The sequence below is a fragment of the Acanthaster planci genome, linkage group LG06 (assembly GCF_054643075.1).
Source record: "Acanthaster planci isolate LZ-2023a linkage group LG06, COTS_SCS, whole genome shotgun sequence".
Classification (NCBI taxonomy): Eukaryota; Metazoa; Echinodermata; class Asteroidea; order Valvatida; family Acanthasteridae; genus Acanthaster; species Acanthaster planci.
In genome coordinates, this window is record NC_141782.1 from 2,720,563 (window position 1) to 2,743,311 (window position 22,749).

Below are 22,749 nucleotides of genomic sequence, written 5' to 3' on the forward strand. Positions count from 1 at the left end.
TAGGGAGATTTTATTTTCACAATTCAGATGCAACGAATCAGATGTGTAGTTCACAGATTTGGCGAGTCGGCTGTAATGGAACGATTTGTTTTTCTATCCAAATCTGGGACGTTGTGTAATAACTTCCAAGCGATAAACAACCCTCGGATGTGGTAAACAGTGGGCATTAGCACCCTTCCTCTTTTGTCCGTATAAGCTCAACATTAAGCAGTCTCTTCGATGCCTTCCTCCTTCGTTTATTGCACAGTTCATTTACAACCACAAAGTCTGGTATTGTTTCGAGGTTTGTTTATTGTGGGCAAACAAGAAACATCCACAGTCGGCGCAGATCATGAAAGCTCGTGCACCACCGGGGGAACATAAAACGAGCAAAGCCGCACGCCAATCACGAAGGAGGTCAGGTGAAATAAGCTGTCGAAACTTGCCCCCCTCAAAGCATCCAGGCCAGCCGACCCGAAATATCCCACACGTCGCTTTCCCAACCTGGAAGTCACATCTGGCCACATCCTGACGTCTAGTGGTCATGCAGTGTTTCTAGTTTGCAAAACCACATGTTTGATCCCACAGTTGAAAGATAACAAAATCTAAGTCTCCACGCCACCAGCCAACGAATGCAGTCCAGAGTTGGTAAAATACGAAACACCAACGGACTGCCACTTTCAGAGAACTTATCATCGTGTTCTGTTGTGGGTGACTTCTCGTTTGTTTTCAAAATGGAGCTCAAACTGGGTTGCTGTGTTGTGATGCTGGTCGTCTTGCTCGTGGGAAGTGGAAAGTGTCAGACGGTGGGCTTTGACACTGCACGTGAATGTGTGGAGGGGGAGAACTCGTCGTTGCCTGTTTCCAGTGCATGCAGGGAGCACTCGTCCACAAATAGCAGTATAGCCGCTGATGGCAACTCCAGCACAACCACCTCTCCGCATGGAGCCGGCGTCGAGGAGAGCTCGGAGGTAAAATTTCATCGTTCTTTTTCTCTTCTCCTTTACGAAAGAAAAAAAAGATTCCACCATGGTGTCAGTAGAGTGTCGTGGACTCTTGGAAATTAGGAAAAGAATCTGTTGTTGGGTTCCCTGTCTATATTTTCTTTCTTTCATGCTCGAAGGAACAGAGAGGAGAAGATTATTTGGGGGCATTGAAAATTACTAATAAGTAAACATTTAATTTAATTCAAAAATCCTTACTTACATGACGTACTCTTTAAAACTTTACAGCTGTGTTTTAGACGTATAAGATAATTCCAAGCATGGATGAAATGATTAAAATTAGGAGAAACGAAACAAATGTGTAATTATTATATAACATGTTCGATGCTCTTCGATCAGGCATATTATGTCAGGTGTATCAGATCAAACCTCCAGTCCAGGTGGGCCAAATTGACGGCCTTCGTAGGTTCTGAGCAATTTTGTTAATCATTTTGTATGTACGCGTATAAATGCATTCCTTGTTGTATATACTTTCTTTTCCCCTGTAAGAGCTTCTTAAAGTAATCATGATTGTGTGCCAGTTTTAAGAGAGAGCTCATTTTTTTACAAAAGATACAGTTATTGCACCTTGCCCTAACACTTTTTTAATGCAACTGGTTACCACTGGTTACGAATAAACCGACAATTGCAAAGGGCACTGAAAATGTGCATACAATTTCTACAGTGTTTTGTTCATTTGCAACCACCTATAGTCGGGTTCTCGATCTTCTTTCTTCTCCTGTTTATGAATTGGGAGGTTGGTACCCTTCCCCCTTGCTGCACCTCCTTCTCTTCCGCAGCTCCCTTTTTTGTTTTCAAAGAATATCGGTTGGTGCACAATGCACGAAGATTATTGAAATTGTTAATGGATTGATTATGCAGATACCAATTGTTACCAACATTGTTAGGATCGTTATATTTTGTGTGTTCACTGCATATTGTAGATCGTCACAACAGATGCTTCACATGTTGTCACCAAGGCAAGCTCAATTACTGACACCACAACTTCGCCAACGGTGGCATCGGAAGGAGCAGCTACGACGTCAGAGGGTGGAGCGGTAAACGTGACGCCCTCGTCAGCAGTATCCACTGCCAGTGTTGACGGTGCCGAAGAAGCAGCTTTGGAGGACTTAGCCGCAGAATCAGCTACGCCGCCAGCTACCACCGCCGACCTGGCCACAGAATCAAACTCTGACATCAGCACTGCGCCGACATCCGCCGCCGATGACGTCACCACTGACCCATCAACTACTAGCTCATCCACTAGTCCTACAGAGGCCACTGTAACGCCAGGTCCGAAAACTACAGGTGGGTTCATAGTATAGGCTATAGGGGGTAAATGCCTTTGGCTCCAGCATGGTGTCTCCATTCGGAAGCAGATCCGGTTGGTTGAATCCCCCCTCCCCCCCATCTGAGACAAAAAGGGGGGATAATTTAATAATAACTAAAGTAAATTTGAAAACAAGATAGCATCCTGCAAGATTCTTCTTGCATGTACACCAATACCATTGTAAACGATGTATTCATGTATGTTTCATCATCATTTCCGCTCGTCCGCAAAATTGAGACATTAAAAAAAGGATTCCGGTCTGACCATCCCCCAGAAATTTTCCTGGATCCGCCCCTGCCATGTGGACTTAATTTATCTTCACTCGCATCATTTTTAAGCTAACTAACCTTCGTTTTTACATTTTTAAATAACAGAGTGTTGATTGTTGTTTCTACTCTGTACTTAATTTACATAACGCTAACGCACGATGTATTACAAGAATTGGTGATTGTTTACCTGCTTACTATTTTATATAGTTGAAACAGCCTTGAAATTTTGCCCAGCGTTATCTACATGTACCAAACAAAGGCCTAATTCGCGAATAAACAATAAGGGATAAACACCGCTGGTTATTATCAAACCCAGTCTAAAAATATGGGCCCAAAACTACTAATAATAAGTCGTGGATTTAAGCCAACACTTTTCCTCTTGAAGTGTTTGGACAAACATTGCGTATCGAGGGAATTAAGGCGGTTTCACTACATCACGAGAAAAAGCAGTCAATATTTATTTTAAAGGGAAATGACACCTTTGGTTTTTCGTCGTAATTGACCTTGTTAATTTGATCAAACTGCAGTATAAAAGTAAGTCTATTCGAATAAGAAATTTGTCGCTAATTGACCAATACTTTTCCAATGTTTGAATCCATCAGCTCCACTACCAGTAGCACTTCTTAATACGCGTACATTTACGCGCACACCAGTATACATTTTGCATACGGTGCCGGTGGTCATGGGTGAAGTTCTTTAGTTGTGACGGGTATAGCGCTTTGATCGCCCCGAGCTGAAGTGCACCCCCAATCGGCGAAAGAAAGACGTGGTTACAAGGGCGTCCTGCGTGAAAGACCATACATGCCGGAACAATTAGTTACGCGTACTCAGCGTGCTCCGCGTCAAACGCGCATATACTTGCGCGCCTCATGGCGCGCCTATGCGGTGACTACCAAAAAACACGCCCTCTTTTGTTCTGCTCGGAGCGGATAGGGTATAGTTCTTTTGGCGGAGCAAATTAGAAAAAATGGCGAATGCAATATGACTTACGCTATTTCTTCTCTTAATAAGAGCGAGTAAAAATCTGGAGGCTTTCATCTACCATCCGTCGGATACACATTGTAGGCCTACATGTAGTTACATCATGCTCCTGGTTACCTCATGGTATTGCATGCAAATTCCGAAGATGTTTTAAACAGCTGGTCTGTTTTAACTTCGGACGGAATGTAGACCACGGTCTTTATCTAATTTGAAGCAGCAGAGAAGTCGAGGACATCTTGGTTGGGGTGGTCAAAGCATAGCTCTGTGGTCGAAGCATGGAGTAATTAAGCCATTGGCCAGAGATGCCACGCTTCTAATGATGAAATTCCTATGCTGATACATGCCAAAGCTCAAGAGCTTTGCATCATTCTAGAATGTGGGGTGTATAGGCTCAACACAATTTGATGATCAAACCTTTTCTACGAGTAAAATTTTGTCTTTGAGAAAGATTCTGCTAGGATCGAAACGTCAGGCCCTCCATATTTTGATTTTGATAAAAATATTCTCTTGCATGGCCAGATTTTATTTTCCTGCTGTTGAAAGGCGTCACAGTCACCCAAGCACTTCAACGTCACCAGTCACTTTGCCTATTTTAATATCTCTTCTCCCACAACCGCTTTAGTCCTTCAGCCATTATGTTGCAATTACGCCGGGTATGCCCACGCCTACGCGCCACTTCTTCCGTGTGCTAAAGACTTAAAATAAAAAACAGCCTTAAGTTTGTAGCAGCCCCAAGTCGAAACAAGTTTATGGAGATCGGACGAAGTGGAAACGGGGCGAAGTGACTGGCAACCCTCAAGGGAGGTATTGTGAGCTCTCTTTGGGAATAGCTCTCAGCAATCTCTCCCCGGCAGTTACTGTCACGCAGGAAGATTAGATCGAGCAGGGCCGACGTGGTAATACCCTCCTCGTCTTTTCACGCCATGAAGTCTTCGTTTCAGTTTGGTTCGGGGTATAACGTTAGAATAGAGATTCTCGATATCCCTATGACATATACATTGTATGCTTCCCCACAACAAACGACAGGTTTTCATCCTAATCTAAACTCGTCTGTCCAAAAATAATGACTGTTTTTATGTAGTGCAGTGATAATTTACTTTAAGGGAAGGCGTTTTATGAATACATTGTGTACCGGTATCGTTGAAATGCGCACAGCGTTGTAGCGTACAAATTGTCAAACTGACGTGAAATGTGGGTGAGATTGTATGAAAAGCTGCTTCAAAGTCGCTTTATTTAGAAAATACATGTATTTAGTCAAATTCAATTCAATCAAAAATAAATGCTCCACGTGGAAAAGTAAAACTGAATTCATTACACGAACCAATCTTTTGTAAAAAAAATCAGACATTCGGAAATATTACGGAATATTTATTGAAAAGAAAAAAATTGAATAACAGTTTATGTATGTTCGAACTGTATAAAATCACAAACTTAAAAGCAAAATTTGTTTGCATTTTCACAACCTGTTTTCCGAACGCTGACAATGCTTGTTCGCTTTTGTATTCGCTTAATAATATCACCTCCCAAATCTCGGAAATTCTAGACTGTAGTCCTTCGGAACCGTTGCGTCTGTATAACAAAATATCCTGTCTACATGAACATCACGCTGCCAAGGTTAGTGCCATCAATCGTTCAGGCCATCGATTATGAGGTTTTGGTTAACCTCAAAATTACCGTGAAATTTGTCGGCAGGTTAATGTGGTTGACCTGTGTGAGTTGGCGACTCCTCGGGCCTGTTGCGGATATACTGTATATGTTGCCGCACGGGCACTTTTATTATTAGAGAAGCGTGTGAATTCAATTGGGGTCTTCTAAGAAACGTTTGTCCATGAGCAACAGTCTGTATAAGTCATCATAAAAAATGATAGTGACGGTCGAGCTATTGATTTATGTTGGGAGCGGTGTGGAAATGTTATTCTAAAGCCTGCTTTACCAAAATTTGGCTTAGCTTTTGCATCAATTGTGCTTTTATCAAGTTGCGTTCTTCCCCACGAGCGAAGTAAATTCGTTGAACTTTGATTTAAAGCTTTGCAAAAGATTAGATCAACTTGCTTTGATTTTTGCCAGATGTCATCGCTTTAATGGTTTCGCATTATTTTCTTCGCCACATCCTCGCACAATTTACATGAATTTTCGTTGAGTGGTTTGCATTTATTTCTTATCCGAACATTTACGTGTGCTTTGAAAAGTCATGTGATTACGTCGTCATCAACACCACAAAGTAGGACTCATCCATAGATGTGTGCGGCGCTTCAGTGCGGATTTTACAGAAATGTGTTATTTTCATTTTTACAAAATAGCACTCCGCGTGCTTTGCGGCACATGCTCCGTGAATTGTCTTTTTCATGAACTGACCTTTGTTACTGCACCTTTATGCCCTCTATTTTCGTTTCATTATTTCAGCGCTAACGTTTTCCAGATTTGTGAATATTTTGCTGTCCTTACTGTTCCTGGCAGTGGGCCAGTAGGAGACGTTTTCTCATAAAACATGTACACGGTACTTGCAATGAGCAGATTTATACTTTATGACTCGGTAATGAATATTTGAACATTGTCTTGACGATGACACCAAAGCAACGCAGCGCCTCTCTCATTTATTGAGAAAAGCCTTTTATTTAAATGTTTCAAAAAGTCTTTTTTTTTCAATCGGATTAAAAGAGAAAGACGAACGTGGTTTTTCATGAATTTAAGAGAACTACAAAAATGCACAGCATACACAAAATGATCTTTAAAGGGTAGCTGCAATCAATTCGTTTTATCACAGACCTTCAAAATACACCTCGCTGTCTCAGTTAACCTGATTTTCAACTTTTGTTTCACCTTTTCAATGGGTATTTTACTGACTGGTTGGTTATTATGCTGATAAGTATTACCATATTCACGACAGAACCGTGATGTCATCTGAGGACGAAAGCCTCAATGTTGCATTCGTTTGTACACAAAAAAACCTGCATTTTTTAAAGAGTTTGCTGGATGAAGTTTTCTCTCCTTTCCTGATCCATTGCTGTTTACGTGCATAGCAATATGCAAGCATCGATCCCTTTCTCAGAAAGTTTGCAACGTGTTAATTCTTGGTCACAGTTTTAACAGAAAAAACCTATGAACTGAATGATGTCTTCCCTGGATGACATCACAGCAACAGCGCCCTCAGCTGTCTACAAAAGCATAGATTTTTAAGTGTGTAAAAAGTGCGCTTGTTAATGCATTTAACCAACATAAGGATATGAAAGAGTTTCAAACGTTGAAGAAGAGTACAACTAAGTTGGTCCATGCGTTATCGATATCTGTTTCAACAAGCTGAAATGTTGTGATATGGAAGTGACGACTTTGTTTTTCAGTGGAGCCATGTTTATTCGATAATGGAGGGTGTTCCGACATCTGTTTACCCAAACCGGAAGGAGGCTACGATTGTGAATGCTTCGAGGGACTGATTCTTGGGGAGGACAGCAAAACCTGTGAAGGTTAGGAACTCTGCAGAACGTCATATAGTAATAGACAGAATCTCACTTTTAAAAAGTCTTATGAAGGGAAGAGTTACATGTACGGACGCCAGTAATTACTCCCTACAGTGACTTATTAACTGTCAGAAAGCAAAAACTTAAAATTTTTCAGATCTTGGATTTTCGTGAAGTTCAATTAATCATTAAAATATAAATTTACTTAGATCTAAATGAAATTTTCATTTCTATACAAAACCTCTCAACAGTGCTAGTGGAACAATTGCTGTTGAAAATTGTCACAGTATAAAAATGAAAGAAACACTACTCTGTGCAAAGGAAAGGTGACTGATATCAATGAAAATGAACTCCCATATGCAGTGATTGACATTTTGCACTAGTCTGTCTCGTTTTACAATTTTTTCAGTTAGAATAATTTGTACATGCATATTGTGTCCCTGTTGATCCCACGATGAATTAGACAAAAACGAGTGCCTTGACAACCCCTGTGATGCCAACCAGGAGTGCTACAACATCTATGGCTCATTCTTCTGCTTCTGTTCACAAGGTTACATGGAGCTAGATGACGGGTATTGTGAAGGTAAGTATACTTATACATGTATATCCCTGAAAGACTGTGCAAATTTATGTTCCAATAGCCCAGTCCTAGGTACGGAAGCGTATTGCTGCCAACATGAAAAAATTGTTTTTATCTCATTTAAACGACTTGATTGTTTCGTTTAAACGAGATAGCTATGTCATTTAAACAAGATACAAAGTCATTTAAAGGAGATACTAAGTCGTTGAAACGAGATCGCTATGTCGTTTAAAAAAATAACTATGTTGTGTAAACCAGATAAAAAGTCGTTTAAATGAGATAATAAGTTGTTTAAACAAGATAATAAGCCATTTAAAATAATTTTTCACATCAGTAGCAATTTGCTTCCGTACCAAGGCATGGGTTGAAGGGCCTATAAAAAAATCAGTGGCCTATATGAAAAACTTATTTATGAGTGTGTAATCATAGACCCCTTCAAGGTTAATAGTGACACATACACTGACCTATACAGAAAAAAACATAACAATTTTGAGGTACTTTCCTGAAGTTTGATCTCTGAGAAAGCTTCTGAAAAAGAAACATTTTAAAAGCTTCTGTGCATGTTGCACTGTAAGAGAACTTATTGCCCCAGACTGCTAGCATAATATGAAGTTCCAGTGCGATTCAGCACTGTCAACCTCTATCCTTGTCATCTGTTTGCCACGAAAATATGTGGCTCTCTTAAAGCATTTATGCATATGTGCAATTATCTCAATGACACATCCTATTGCCTCATTTAGTCATTCTTAAAACTGGGCGTTTTATGCGTTCCCTGTACAAAGCAATGACAAATAGATGCTATGCTATCGTAAGCTTCACCCTTTTGCTCGATCCAATGATTTTACAACAAGAGATATCACTTGTACAAATAAAATGTTGTCACAATTGCAAGTGGTATTTTTGTGGCAAATGGATGTAACTTTCTTTGATGTTCTTCTTTGAAATTACTCTCTTCAAAGTGGTGAAACGTTTTAAGATTTTTTATCTCAGATTGTGATTTTGAGAGATACACCCTTGTTTTAATTAAATGACTGATTAATGAATACCTTTTAAAAGCGAAAATATGCAACTGAAATTAAAATTAAATGATTAAATTCTTTACAAAAAATTGTTGATATGGCAGATATCAACGAGTGTCTGGATGAACCGTGTGGTGCTAATGCTGGATGCAGAAACGTGCCAGGATCTTATGACTGCCTGTGCTTCCCTGGCTTCGTATCGACTCTAGAGGGCGTATGCGAAGGTTAGCACTAGCTAATGTCTACGTATGTGTGTGGAACTCTTTCCTTCATTTGAACAAAATCAGAAGTAATCCAACTTTCGGAGATGTTCTGTTACAGAAACATTATTGATTATTTTCAGGTAATTAAAAAAATATTAAGGTAAAACAATAGGAGTAGAAATGACCAATTGTGTAGTCCCTGATGTGTACTCTAATTCCCACAGACTTATTTGGGTGATCAGTGGTGATGTTGTAAGAACTTTATTTTATTTTTTTTTCTCAGATGTGAACGAGTGTGAGTTCCCCACGCTCTGGGAGGCCAGGTGCGGACCCAATTCTTTCTGCATCAACACTCCCGGTTCATATGATTGCGGCTGCGCAGATGGCTTCATGGCTGTGCCAATTATTGGCTGCCAGGGTAAGGCCTCTCCCTCCCCCTGAAGTGCATGCATATCAAACTAAGTGAAATAGGAAAAAAAAAACCAAATTACGACCTTTGACTTTGAAGGAGTGGTTTGAACTTGAATGCAATTTCAGTCAATTCTAGAATTAAAATTTTATCAGTTCAGCATTTGTTCTTGTAGCGGTGTGGCTAAGGGGGGTGTGGGGGCGCACGCCGCCCAAGAAAAATCATCGCCCCCCTGTCGTCCCATCCCCCAATTTCATGTGACCACGATTATGTACATGTATATGTCTCACATCCAGTCAGCCCCCTCACTTTAAGATGAAGTCCCTCGCTTTCCCCTCCCCCGCTCAAAATTCTAGCTACTCTGCTATGTTCCTGTGTATGGTTGGGCTTATTGCACATATTAATTGAATCAGCTTTATTATTTTCAACATTTGACTGAGTATAATTAGTAAGCCTAAAGATCAGAATTCAAAAGGCGATAATTACTTGGGTACTTATCATTGCTTTCAGCATCATTATCAGTTTTAGCTTAAATTGTTTTACTCAATGTGTTTTACACATATATGTAGATGTTGTTGGTATTAAATGCAATCTTGAACCTTCCGCAACCCAGAATTGATTTGCCTTTGAATAACATCCATTCATAGGATAATCAACTCAGAAGGGAGTACTGTACAGTAAATTTGCTCAAGGTTCAAGATTGCACTTAACATTGGTTTTTAAGCTTAGATTTGTTGTTTATTTGTTGAGTTTGTATTTTTTGTGGTCGCATTGTGATTGGTTTTAAGGTTGGATTAAACAAATCGTTTTTAGGACTCCATCTGTGTTTATGTGTCTAATGAACTCTTTGAAAATAAGGATTCTTGGTGTAGTCCTACTGTACTTGTACACTGTCCGCCTTTCAGCTGTCTGTTATGAACCTGTGATAATAATAGTTATCATTATGTAATGTGCCATTCACCTGACCTTTTATTCCTCCATCCCTAACCCCCCCCCCAACCTGCTGCAGATGTCGATGAGTGTAGTTCATCTAATGTCTGTGATGGAGAGGGAGCTCTCTGTGTCAACACCGAGGGCAGCTTTCGGTGTGACTGCGATGTGGGCTATGAGCTTTCCACGGACGGAGACGGTGGTTGCAGAGGTGACTATTTGAGTTCCTCACAGACAAAATCTTATCTGAAATCTTGCCCAGAGTTGAAAAAAATTCCCCTTTGTTTTGTTGTCTTATAGGTTTTGTGTTTGGATTTTGTGGCTTAATGTATCTTTTAGTCTGTTTGTTTGTCTTTGATGTCATGTGTCGTTTTGCTGGTTACTTTTTATTGAGGCATAATATTTTCAACATCATTGCTGAATCAGTTTGCTTCTGTGTTTTCCACGTCAAATAGCTGATGTGAGCAAGGGTATCAAGGCAAATCTTTAAACAACCGTTTCACCCCTGGCGGTGGAAGGGGGGCAGGGAGCCAGTGGCCCCCCCAACTTTCTTGACAGAGGGGGGACTTAGCCCCCACTTCTGGAAGGTCCTATAATAGGATGGGGTGTAATGGATCGTTTTATTAATGACTGATGCCAGATAGTCTCATATCTGGCCCCTCCACTTTTAAAATCATTCTACCACCGCTGCATTTCATGCATGAGCTTAATGTTATTATTTATTTTGAAAATTTGCCTATCCTGCAATCCATTTATTTGCTGTGGTTTTTTTTTCCGGCTTTTCAGATATCGATGAGTGCAGATCTTCCGAGCTAGATGTGTGTTCTGGATCATCTCTTTGTCAGAACCTTCCTGGGTCTTACTTCTGCCAGTGCCCAGCTGGCTTTGTCGGTGACGGTGTCACCTGCGAAGGTCCGTTAAGAGCTCCAAAGAACTTTTTGAACTTCACTTCACAATCAAAATGTTTTGCATCTGCAGTTTTTCGTCCTCGATGATTGCACATTTGTATATTTTATTGAGGTCTGTTATGATTTCAGATGTAGACGAGTGTGAACTGGAAATTTCAGACTGCCACGAGCTGGCTCGATGCGGCAATTTGATTGGCTCTTACTTCTGCCAGTGCCAGATCGGTTACCATGGGGATGGAAGAAACTGTTACGGTAAAGCAATTTTGTCGTCTTATATTCCGACCCATTTTGTACTAGAAGACTGTATTCTTTTTCATTTGCTTATACATGTAGTTGGGATAGAGATGTGACTAAATAATGCACTTCAATCTAATTAAAGTTTGTCTATCAGCAAAATTTCTTTGATGGCACATCATCGTCCTTTTAGTATTTGTATTAAAATTCTGTCACCTTTTATAAGGACAGTCATTTTTTAACAATCTGTTTCTCATGCTGTGAGTGTAATTTTCCTTGATAGTTTGAACACTGACAATTTTAAAAACCTACATTTCCTCAAATACTGAAGGGAATTTCACCAGAAAGGAAATGTAGCATCAAAAATTTTGTACAAATTTGTGTCAGTGAAGTGTCTCAGATGAAATTTTCAGTTTTCGTAGATGGTTTGGTCTTTCTTTTTTTACTTTTATCCATCCCAATCCTCCAACTCCACAAGGGCATGAAACAATGAAATTTAGGCAGAAATTTGCAAAACAAAACAAAGAAACAAACATCCCCCACATGCAAACAATAGTGACCTTTGTCAAGTTCTGACAGCTGCCAAAGCTTTATCTTCCTCCAGTGAGGGTAGGATCGAAATTTATGCCATCTCACTCTCTAGATGCTGACGAGTGTGTTCTTGGCAACGGTGGCTGCTCTCAGATCTGTGTCAACACCAAAGGGAGCTTCAGGTGTGCTTGCAATGCCGGATACATCATGGCACCCAACGGTCTGGATTGCTTAGGTAAATCGATATAAATTGATCTTCGATCAATTCATTGACGAGTCGAATGAAGTAGACTGAATCTCATTTGAGAAGCATTCAATCAGCAGTCCATGAGAAGTACAATCGATAAATCGGCATAGCCATTATGACCCAAGAGAAATTTGTCAAGGTATACTGTGTACCAGCGAGTATACATTTCCATAATTCAATTGACTCTCACTGTATTATTTCTTTAATTTATGTGAATGTTCAGAAAGTTGTTGGGAGTCTCAGCCCACAGAAATGTGGACTGTGCAGACATATTATTTCTTTGCGTTGTTGAAGGTTCCCCCTCAAATGTTGGACGCCTTTGGCCCTTTAGGTTCCTGAATTCTAATTAACTAACCGTAACCTTCCTCAATCCTCCGAAATCCTCCAGGCAGTCTTGGAGGATTTTGGACGATTGAGGAAGAACAGTTAAATTGCATTACTGGTTTTCAATGGCGTAGCCATGGGGGGGTGTCTGGGGGGCATGTGCCCCCACCAACAAATTCCCGGTGCCCCCCAGGTAACCCCTCTTTAAAAAATGGATGAATGGATATTGAACAAGGCTAACAAAAGCTTACCCTAAAAAAACCATACCACTGAAAGCTGGTGCCCCCACAAAATGAAGGTGCCCCCCACTAGTAAAATCCTAGCCAGCTACTGCTGGTTTTAAGGATGCATTGTGTCAAGGTTGTAGGTTAGACCTTGTGTTGTTAATGTTCAGCCATGCATAAATTCATGCCCACATTATATGTAAAATCCTCCATACTGCTCCAAGATACCACTCGCACTGCATCAACATAATGACAGGAATTGCCTGAGGATTTGAGGGAGTGGGCAGTCCCCAACGAAGCATATTCAAGAAATACTGGAGGATTTTGGAGGGTTGAGGCAGAATGGGATTTTTTTGCATGGATAATCAGAGAGTATTAAAAGATTGAGCACCACAAAAGTGACAAATTAGTTAAATGAGATTCCGAATTTGTCTTCAGATATTGATGAGTGTTTGGAAGACCACATGTGCATGCAGCATTGCGAGAACACTTACGGTTCATTCAAGTGTTACTGTAATGCCGGGTACCAGCTACACAATGATGAGGTTACTTGCGTCGGTAAGTCGGTCACTTACTTCCATTTGAGGAATTGTATTGAGATGGCGAGTGGTCTGCAGCTTTTGTTCTTTTGCCATTTCACCATTGTCATCAATCAAAAATCTGCTAATATCCCGCATTCTGAATGTAAGTAACTCCCAAATTAAAGAGGGTATAGATGAGTTTTCTGGGCAAAAGAAGTGTGTGTAGAATTGCTTTGAATGCCTGCTGAAATAAAGGTCCATTGATGGTTGCACCATGGAAACAAACAGAAACAAAACACATTTACAGAGAGCTGGAGAAAGACAATGCATAACAAATAAACAATTCCGTGATTACCACTTGAAAACTCATGTAATGCCAGAAAGTTGAATGATAATAATGATAACCAAGTTTCATATATAGCACGTTTAACTAAACTCAAAGCGCTTTCCGGTTCGTAAGTGACTTGGTTGTACATGCGCACGCACCACCGGTTACAAGCTCCCATTGGACAAATACTCCAGTTGCGCATTGATTTCTGGTTCCCTGGTTCCAGGTCACTATGCACAATGGGCGTGGTGTAAACCAAAGTGACATCACACTTGCGAATCGGTTACATCATCAGAACCTAGGGTATTTATAGAAGTAGACACTTTATGTCTCACAACAGACGATGACGATTTCCCCTGTGGTAAACCTTGTTTTCATTGGTCTTTTGTTCCTCATTCAATGCACAATGCAGATATCGATGAATGTAAGCTCGGCAATGGTGGCTGTGAGGAGAACTGCATTAACACCCAGGGATCGTATTACTGCGAGTGTGGTCGTACCAGATACTTCATTGCTAACAGCACAACTCATTGCCGAAGTATGCTGCATTGCTTTTGTTGAATTCTCACTGCAGAATTTTTTGTCCTCAACCCCTTGATATCTTGTACCGTTCACAGTTGAACGCGAACAAAATTTCCGAGCATTGTTACTAGCAACATTGCTCGAGACACAGAAATTAAGACAGGGCGTCATGTCATCAAGCTTGAGATTCGATTGCAACCGATGTAAGCGCAGATTGTCTTTTAAAGAGGAAACTGTTTTTTTTCCAGATGTAACATCGTGTGAGGAAAAGAACGGTGGATGCGCACAGCTGTGCCGGCTGGACCAGCGGGGTATAGTGTGCGACTGCAGGGTTGGGTTTGTGCTTCATAACAATGGTCGAGACTGCATCGGTAGGTTAGCCTCATAGTTGGCAATACCAATAGATTTTAAATACAGTAAACATTCTGAATAATCCTTTTACTGGTACTTTTTATTACCTGATTATCTTTCATGTGTTATTTGTCACGCTTTACAGAATCCCTTATGAATAAATCATGAGTATATCTGAGTATATCCAAAGATGAATAAACGTTTACTCATGGATTCCATCTTAAAGAATTAAATTCACAAATTTGCCACAATTAATTATGATCATAATGCCAAGGTCTAGGCATCATCAGCTGTTGTATATATATACATGTACGTTTGATTTTGTAGAGTACATGTGTTTGAAAATTGAATACAGTCAAATCTTGTTAAGAAGAGGTCTTATAGACTTTGCAGATTATCTCCTTATAACAGTAACATTTTTTATTATCAGAATTATTAGTGCTCTTAAGCACTTAACAGTGTGATTGTATTTACATTATTTTATTTAAATAACTCTGAAATGATTAATGAGACCGAAAGCCAACTGGACAGACAAATTGTGATTTTTTTTAAACGTCTAAACATGCACTTGCACCTGGAAACCCATCCTTGGGGTCAACATGCCGCCTTATTTCATGTAACCATGGTATCTTGTGTGACTGGCTCTCTGCAAGTTTTGGCTGAGCATGTAAATTTCGAAATAAAAGGTTTGGCACGTGAGTGCTGTTGGTTTATTTCTGAACCGGAATTCCCGATGCCGTGCTTTTTCGCAGACGTGAATGAGTGCAGCGATGCCAATGGTGGCTGCGAACAGCTCTGTAGGAATTCAGAAGGTAGTTACGAGTGTGAATGCCGTGAAGGGTACCAGGTTAGCCCGGCAAACAGCTACAGATGTGAAGGTAAAACTGAAACTAACTTTTTAGTTGCCTTGTTTCAGCAGATCATTAATTTTGGCAGAAAACAGTCAAAAATTATAAAAAGAATAGAAAATACAATTTTGTATTGTATGCATTTGGTTTTTTTTCTAAATTTTTTTTTTTGATTCGGATTCTTACTTAAAGAGCTTTTTGTCCATTCAATAGCATTTTCACTGGAGGAAAATGTGCATGTCTTAGAATTGTCTTAGAATTTCACTGTTATCTTTAAAGAAACTCTATGATTATGACAATTGATCATTTACTTTGTTCATTTCAATGCTATTTACAGCTACATGTATCCTATGATTTTTCTTTGGTAGTCAAACGTGTTGCCATTTCTACATATTACCACCTTATTTTCATCTTTTTCGTGTTGAGCAGGGTTTTTTGCTTCCATTTTGTATGATTCTTGAACACGAACCATGTGGATTTTAACTATATATTTGTCTCCATTTGAAAGTAAATATAGTATTTTACATTTTGACAATGCTTTTACTCATTAGCCACTTGTGAACCAGCATGTCGCAATTACGGTGTCTGCGTCGGTCCAAACCGCTGTGTGTGTCCCGCTGGCTACGGTGGTGAGACCTGCACTCGTGAGTATATATATATTTAGACCTCTCCTTGTTAGCATGACATGTTGAAGCTGCCTGTAAATATTTAGGAAACCATGACTGGTTGTCAGCAAAAGTATCACACAATCTCACTTCGCTGTCAAAACACCAATGAGAAATACGCTATTCCTACTGAATGCCAGAGGTGGTAGCAAGTCAATTTTTGCAAGTCCAAATCAAGTCACAAGTCAATTATTGCAATCCAGGCCAAGTCACAAGTCCAGTCACAGGGCATTTGATCACAGGTCAAGTCACAAGCCAGTTTGTGCAAGTCTAAGCCAAGTCATTTGGTCCAGTCACAAGTCAAGTCACAAGGCATTTGATCACAGGGCAAGTCAAGTAACAAGACAACTCGGTCCATGCACAAGCAAGCCTGAAGTCTTTTGTCCAAGTACAAGTCAAGTCGTGGTCTGTGTGATTTTAAGCCACAGCCAAGTGATTCAGACATGGCCTTGGGCAGACAAACTGAAGTAGAAGCCGCGAGCTGAACTTTGCGCTGATTATTTTAAGAACGAAAGGCATGAGTAGATAGATCTAATTCAAAACTTTAATGGGTTTGATTAAATAGTTTTCTGACTTGCATTGGTAACAAGTCATGATGTGCAAGTCCAAGTCAAGTCACAAGTCATTTATTGTAAGTCCAAGTCAAGTCACAAGTCATTTATTGTAAGTCCAAATCAAGTCACAAGTCATTTATTGTAAGTCCAAATCAAGTCACAAGTCAAAGACTGATCAAGCCACGAGTCACAAAAAAGTGACTTGAGTCAGACTGGAGTCCAAGTCAAGTGATTCAACTCTACAAACTCTGCTGAATGCTAGTTATGAAAACATCCGGTTGTTAATGTTTTCAGGATGAGGATAGTATTTATTTTGAGGCAAAGCCTGTCACCAACCCAAAGTGATCTTTCCGCAAACCTTGGCCGCCCGTACAAACAGCAGGCAACATGAGATAGGTCCCTCTTCATGTCCCTCTTCCATTACACACACTGGTTACTCCTTCTATTTGTTATTTTCAACTGTTTTAGTTCAACCAAGGAGATACCTCCCTCTTAACTGACGTGGATGTGCACCTTGTCTTGACTCATAATCTGCAGCCAATCATGGTCTCAATCACCACAAGCTATTACCATTCCATGTATGTCGGCTCAGGATATGCAGAGAAAGGAAAAAAAAACTAGTCCAGAGGCTATCTGAAATGTGAATGGCTCAGATTCCACTCCAAACTGCATAAAAACTTGAACTTCAGCTTGGAGCAAGGGAAACCTCTACAAGTTTGATTCTGTATAACCTCAGCATAGCCCCCCTTAGCAGTTACAAGAATCCAGGAAAATGATAATGACAGTGTCAGTGATTGTGTCACACCTACTGTTCTTGGTCATGTCCATGATATTGGGGGTTTTGTCACACCTACTGTTCTTGGTCATGTCCATGATATTGGGGGTTTGCCACACCTACTGTTCTTGGTCATGTCCATGATATTGGGGGTTTTGTCACACCTGTTCCTGGTCATGTCCATGATATTGGGGATTGTGTCACACCTACTGTTCTTGTCCATGTCCATGATATTGGAGATTGTGTCACACCTATTGTTCCTGGTCATGTCCATGATATTGGAGATTGTGTCACACCTATTGTTCTTGCTCATGTCCATGATATTGGGGATTGTGTCACACCTATTGTTCTTGTCCATGTCCAGCCACCTGTAATCCCCCATGCTCCCATGGCGGTACCTGCTTGCGATGGAACCGGTGTATGTGCGCTCCAGGCTACAGCGGCAGAGGCTGTCAGAAAGGTGAGACAACATGCCAGGAAGGCTGGAATACTTCACTCTTTTATGAACAACCTTCCAGATGCAGGTTTGAGATGCATTGAACTTTGGTTACACTACATGTCGATGGCAGGCTGTCCAGCATGCTCTTTTTGTGTATCACATTAGAGCAAAATCGTGAGCCTGATTAACTCAGCAGAACTCTTAAGATGTATTTTCTTTCAAAATCATTTTTTGAGGGGAAAAGTGTATTTTAACAATTCATGACAGCAGGTTCTCAATGCGTAATATTGAATGGTTGAGATCCCATTCTGTTCTCAACTACAATTGCAGTGTGTTTCACCTCTGAGTTCTAGGAAAATCTGACTCTGTTTTGTAACAGATATACCTTGTGAATAAGGTCAGAATCGGGTCTGATGAGAGCGGGCACAATGGCAGTTATGTAGTTGTCGAAAATGTGCTGCCAAATAGATAAGAGGTAATCATTGCCAGCATTGATGCCAAGAAGCGTTCATGTTCGAGATGTTCTTCAACAGGTGTAATGCGACATGAATGTCTAATTGGTGAGTTACGTTTTTTGTTGATAGCCCATTGCGAGCTGCCTTGTCAGAACGGGGGGAATTGTATCGGTCCCAACGAATGCCAGTGTCCTTCCAATTACGTCGGTGACCAGTGCCAAACACGTGAGTACCAAAGTGTTTTTAATAGACGGATCCAGAAAGCTCCACCCACTGTGCACATGGGCACTTAACGCATGTTCTTCTCCAATGACATGCCGCATATCCCAGTTTGCACATCATACGCCCATGCGCACATGATGGACTGTAGTGCACGCTCGTTGGACATAAATCACGGCTGTGATTGGTTGGAACACCCACCCTTACATATGCATACTTGTGGGGTATTTCTTTTGTTCTCATGTACAAAACTCCCACACAACACAGAAAAAATTTCAAATCACTGCCATTTCAACCAAATTCAGTTTCCTGGGTTAAAATTTTGACTGTATGTCCCTTATATAAAATACTTCAATTTGCAACAGATGAATGGCACTGTCATGGCACAAATTCCTCCTTTTGGAGTAAATATAAAATATCTATTTCGTGAAATTCTTGTGGCGTACCACTTTAGTACCCCACAAGGATCAAAACTGGCCTTGCGGGGTACCTTCCATTGTTCCGGTACCCCACAAGGCACCATGTACAAGCACACAATGGTACATCCGATGCTTGATGGATCGGTCTATTAGAGATCAAGAGCAACAGTGCCTCTAAAAATCTCTCCATCAAACCATGAACCGCTGTTAGTTATTCGTTTGTCAAAACAAACATTTAATAAACTTTTTTCTTCATGCCTAAAGAGCTTTTAGGGGGGCTCTTGCCTCGCTAGACCCTGAACGCTGGGGCTCACCATTGACAACTCCCGTGGGATTGGGGACATGCTCTTTACTTTGTACCTCTTGCTCCCAAATGCATGTACCGCTTTTCTTCACACTGATTTCTCCAGCATCCTGCCAGCCTGAATGCTTGAATGGAGGCTCCTGCCTCAATGTCAATTTCTGTCTATGCCCACCGAACTACCGGGGCGCACGATGTCAAATAGGTAAGCACATTGTGTGCTGTGTTCATAAAAACTCAAGGAAAATCTAGTGATGAATTTATTCTTGAAGTTGTCGGTTATATCACAACCTGATGTATAATGGATAGTTGCTGTCTTGTGTGTTTGAAATCTGTAGACAATATGTCACTTTGTGGTTCATCATCGAAACTATGCTATACGTCATTTTGGGATGTAACCAACAAAATTATGTCATAAGTGTTGTGTTTTGGCATTTGGCCAGCTATTGTGGTTCTTTGAGTGTGAATCCTTTTATTTTGAGTAGCCTTTCTGATGTTGGTTTTGTTGATGCACTAGAGCTAGAGAGGTGTGATCAGCCCTGTCTCCACGGTGGTCGGTGCATTGGAAACAACAGATGTCGCTGCCCACCCAACTACATTGGATCCCGCTGCCAAACACGTATGTTTTGTTGTTTTGATCAAAGTCTCCACGACCTGATGCGTTAAGCCCCCTGAAAAAGAAAACCTGCTCGTCTCCTTTTTGAAAAAGTGAATTTACAAGAACGTGTTGTGGTTTGTTTTTCAATGTCGACTGAAAAATGATTCAAGATCCGGAATGAGTCGGCAGGCAATTATTTTTAGCCTCACTGAACATTTTTGTTCGTGCTGACGTGGTGATTCTTGTGGGAAAATAAATACCTCTCAATCTCCTTCATAAAAGCATATTCTCTTAATTTTCCACAAGTTTACCGCTCTCTTAGTTAGCTGTTTGGAGGGCTCGTTAGGCAAGGAGCTTTCAAAGCATGCGTGGTGATTCTCAATCCGGACTTGTGTGGGCATTTTTTATTTCAACACAGTGAAGATGACCGAGTGTCGTCCAAAGTGTCAGCAGGGCGGATTGTGCTTGCCTGGAAATATCTGTAGATGCCCTAAGGGAACCAGTGGATTACACTGCCAGAGAAGGTGAGAAATGTCCCGCCAAGTTACCTCGTTGAAGGCGTATTACGCAGCTTGCTGTTAATACTCAAGGACTCCAACAACATTTTCCAGCTGAACACCAGTTCTTGCCCATTTGCTACATACATCCAATTTGCCTTGTACTTTTCATTTCTTGATTTGATTTTTTTTCTGTCATTATCAAATTATATGTATAGTAGATGGTTGTTATTGTTCATTTTATTCTGGTTTGTAATTTTTTGTAATGAAAATGTTCTGCATCAGTTAATGTTGTTCTTAAAACTGTCAGGTAAACTACTTTATGTTCATTTGGACTGAATTCCAACAATAATGAAACAAGCAGAGAAGTGATGAGATCTGTAAGGTTATAAATGTGAGATTGTCCGTATTAATCCATCACATCATTTATAGAGTGAGTCAAATCGTTATGTACTCGACTTTATAACAAGAAGGGAACAAATCACAGTACATTGTTATTGCCCGTAGAACTTGTCCTCTGGAGACCTACACGAAGTCCATTGTACGGGGAGTCAGGAAACGCGTTCGGGAGGAGGTCACCAAGCCATGCGGCCCCTTTGGCTGGAGAACCTGCACCACGCTTGAGTGAGTAGCCAACCCCCACCAAAATTGGTCTCGTGAGCAGTTTGCCGGGTTGCAAACTGAGTTTTCTTTGCCCTTTGCAAAAAGTTTGGTTCTGTTTAAACAATTCCCACCGTACAGTTTTCGCTTGTGCGTGACAATTGAAGTCGTCAAGCTGAGGAGGATGGAGAACCGAAGTGTGACAAATAGTGTCGGTTTCTTCCCCGCTCATTTGGTGCAGAGAATGCAAAAGTAACAGTTGTAGTTAGAGTTCAGATTGAGTTGATATCTGGATGTTTCGCCAATGAAACCAATGTAGATTTATGTGCACAAGTTTCGTTTTCTGCTCTCGAGAACATATTCTGGTTTGTGTTTGAATACCTATGGTACACATAATGCATTATAATAAAACAGAAAATTAATTTGCCAAAGTAAAGAACTGTCACGGAAATACTCGTCTTATTACTTCAGTTTTTATTTCCGTCAATTTCAGCTTTGAAAGACTCACATTTTGTTACTTTCCTTTGTTTTTTTGCCAGGTACGTGCAGAGATTTGTGTACGTCACTCAGTACCTGACTGGCTATCGCATCGCCTGTCCCCAGTGAGCTAATTCAGCTAATAGGCCTGTCAGTGTTCCCACGCGACAGGAGGCGGAGTGGTTTACTTGAACCCAAAACCAAATTTCGTGAAGTTCACCAAAATTTGACCTGTATAGGCACCTTGCTGTGCAATGAAATTAAAGTCTTGAGTCACTTAATAACTTTGGGGTCCAAACGTGTGACATATTTGGTGTCACTGTCTCACCCTACCTGTGGAAATTGACACGGGAATATCATTAAAATTAACTGTAAGCTTCTTGTACATGTGTATTTGTTTGACAAGTATTTTGCGTTACTTAATCACTCCTAGAAATTAAAGACTTGTATTCCAAAGTTGCAAAGTTATTTGTCAGATGATACAGGGACAGGAAAAAATTGGACCCCAAATTTATAGAATGACCCTCTTCCAAAGTTGCCACTTCAAATTTTAATTTGGACTGAAAACTAACTGGAGGTTGGCTTATGCCCATGACACTCAATGAGTTGGTCATTCTTGATTAATACTTCAAATTGTGGTGAAGTCGGGGATATTTTGTAGAAAGGCTTACCTTCGAACTCTTTGCCAAAATTCAGAAAGTTTGCCTGTCGTCTGAAAGCCCAAAGCGTATTGCCAGATCTACAGATGTGTCAACAAATCGTACTTAAAACGCCAGGAGCATTCCTTTCCATGTTGTAGTCGAACACTTTTCAAGTTGAGTTCTCTGCCAAATATTGAACTAGTTAGGAGGGAACATAGCTGAAGTACATGGCATTTGATGGTACATGCATAAATGGGAGATTACAGAATAAAATGTTTAGTAAAATTATGTTTTCATGATGAAACTACTCATAAATTACTCAACTGAGTACCTTTTGAGTACTTTTATCATTGAAACTTACATTTTACAAAACTGGGAGTGCCTAAGGTCTCGCATTTAGTTTGTAATCCTACATTTGTGCATTTACCGTGAAGTGCCCATACACTCCAGTTTTATTCTCTCCTGACCAGTTCAATATTTGGTAGAGAACCTCGGTACTTGAAAAGTAATATTCATACACAGATAGAGGCCCTGGCTGTATGTAGGCCTTTGTTATTACATTTTATAAGCTACCCCATTGTTTATAGCTTCCTTTAATATTGTGACTCAGTTTCAGTGTTAATGGCCTAACCTTTATTTCTGTGTAAGAAAATAAATGTATTGTAAATGGCCATAAGTCAGTGAATAAAATATACATGTTCTTTGCAAACAAAAAAGTATGAGAGTGCTTGCCTGTGAGGGTTCGGTACAGTTAGTCACTATTTTCATGGGCGTCATGAGCTAGGGGTTAAGGGGGGGTGCTCCACCCCACCCCAAAAGGGTGGGGGAGCGAATGAACTGAAAAAAATAGATGAAAGGATTTAAAAAATGGAAATTGGCTCCCTTTCACTGATTTATTCACAAAATTTATCAGTTCGTCCTTGGTGTGTGCTT

At 40.5% G+C, this 22,749-nt stretch overlaps 1 protein-coding gene across 1 annotated transcript; it reads left to right on the forward strand.

The window, feature by feature from the left end:
* The first annotated feature begins 383 nt into the window (after nt 1-383).
* LOC110984775 (uncharacterized) lies at nt 384-21,770 on the forward strand. The gene is made up of 22 exons (XM_022245261.2): nt 384-950; nt 1,907-2,270; nt 6,881-7,003; nt 7,461-7,580; nt 8,701-8,820; nt 9,083-9,217; nt 10,218-10,349; nt 10,925-11,050; nt 11,176-11,298; nt 11,924-12,046; nt 13,045-13,164; nt 13,868-13,993; nt 14,226-14,348; nt 15,081-15,206; nt 15,728-15,820; nt 17,535-17,630; nt 18,194-18,289; nt 19,113-19,208; nt 19,521-19,622; nt 20,020-20,125; nt 20,606-20,722; nt 21,238-21,770. Exons 1-22 carry the CDS (start codon nt 612-614, stop codon nt 21,302-21,304), a joined length of 2,973 nt encoding a protein of 990 aa, XP_022100953.2. The 5' UTR covers nt 384-611; the 3' UTR covers nt 21,305-21,770.
* Nucleotides 21,771-22,749: the final 979 nt, after the last annotated feature.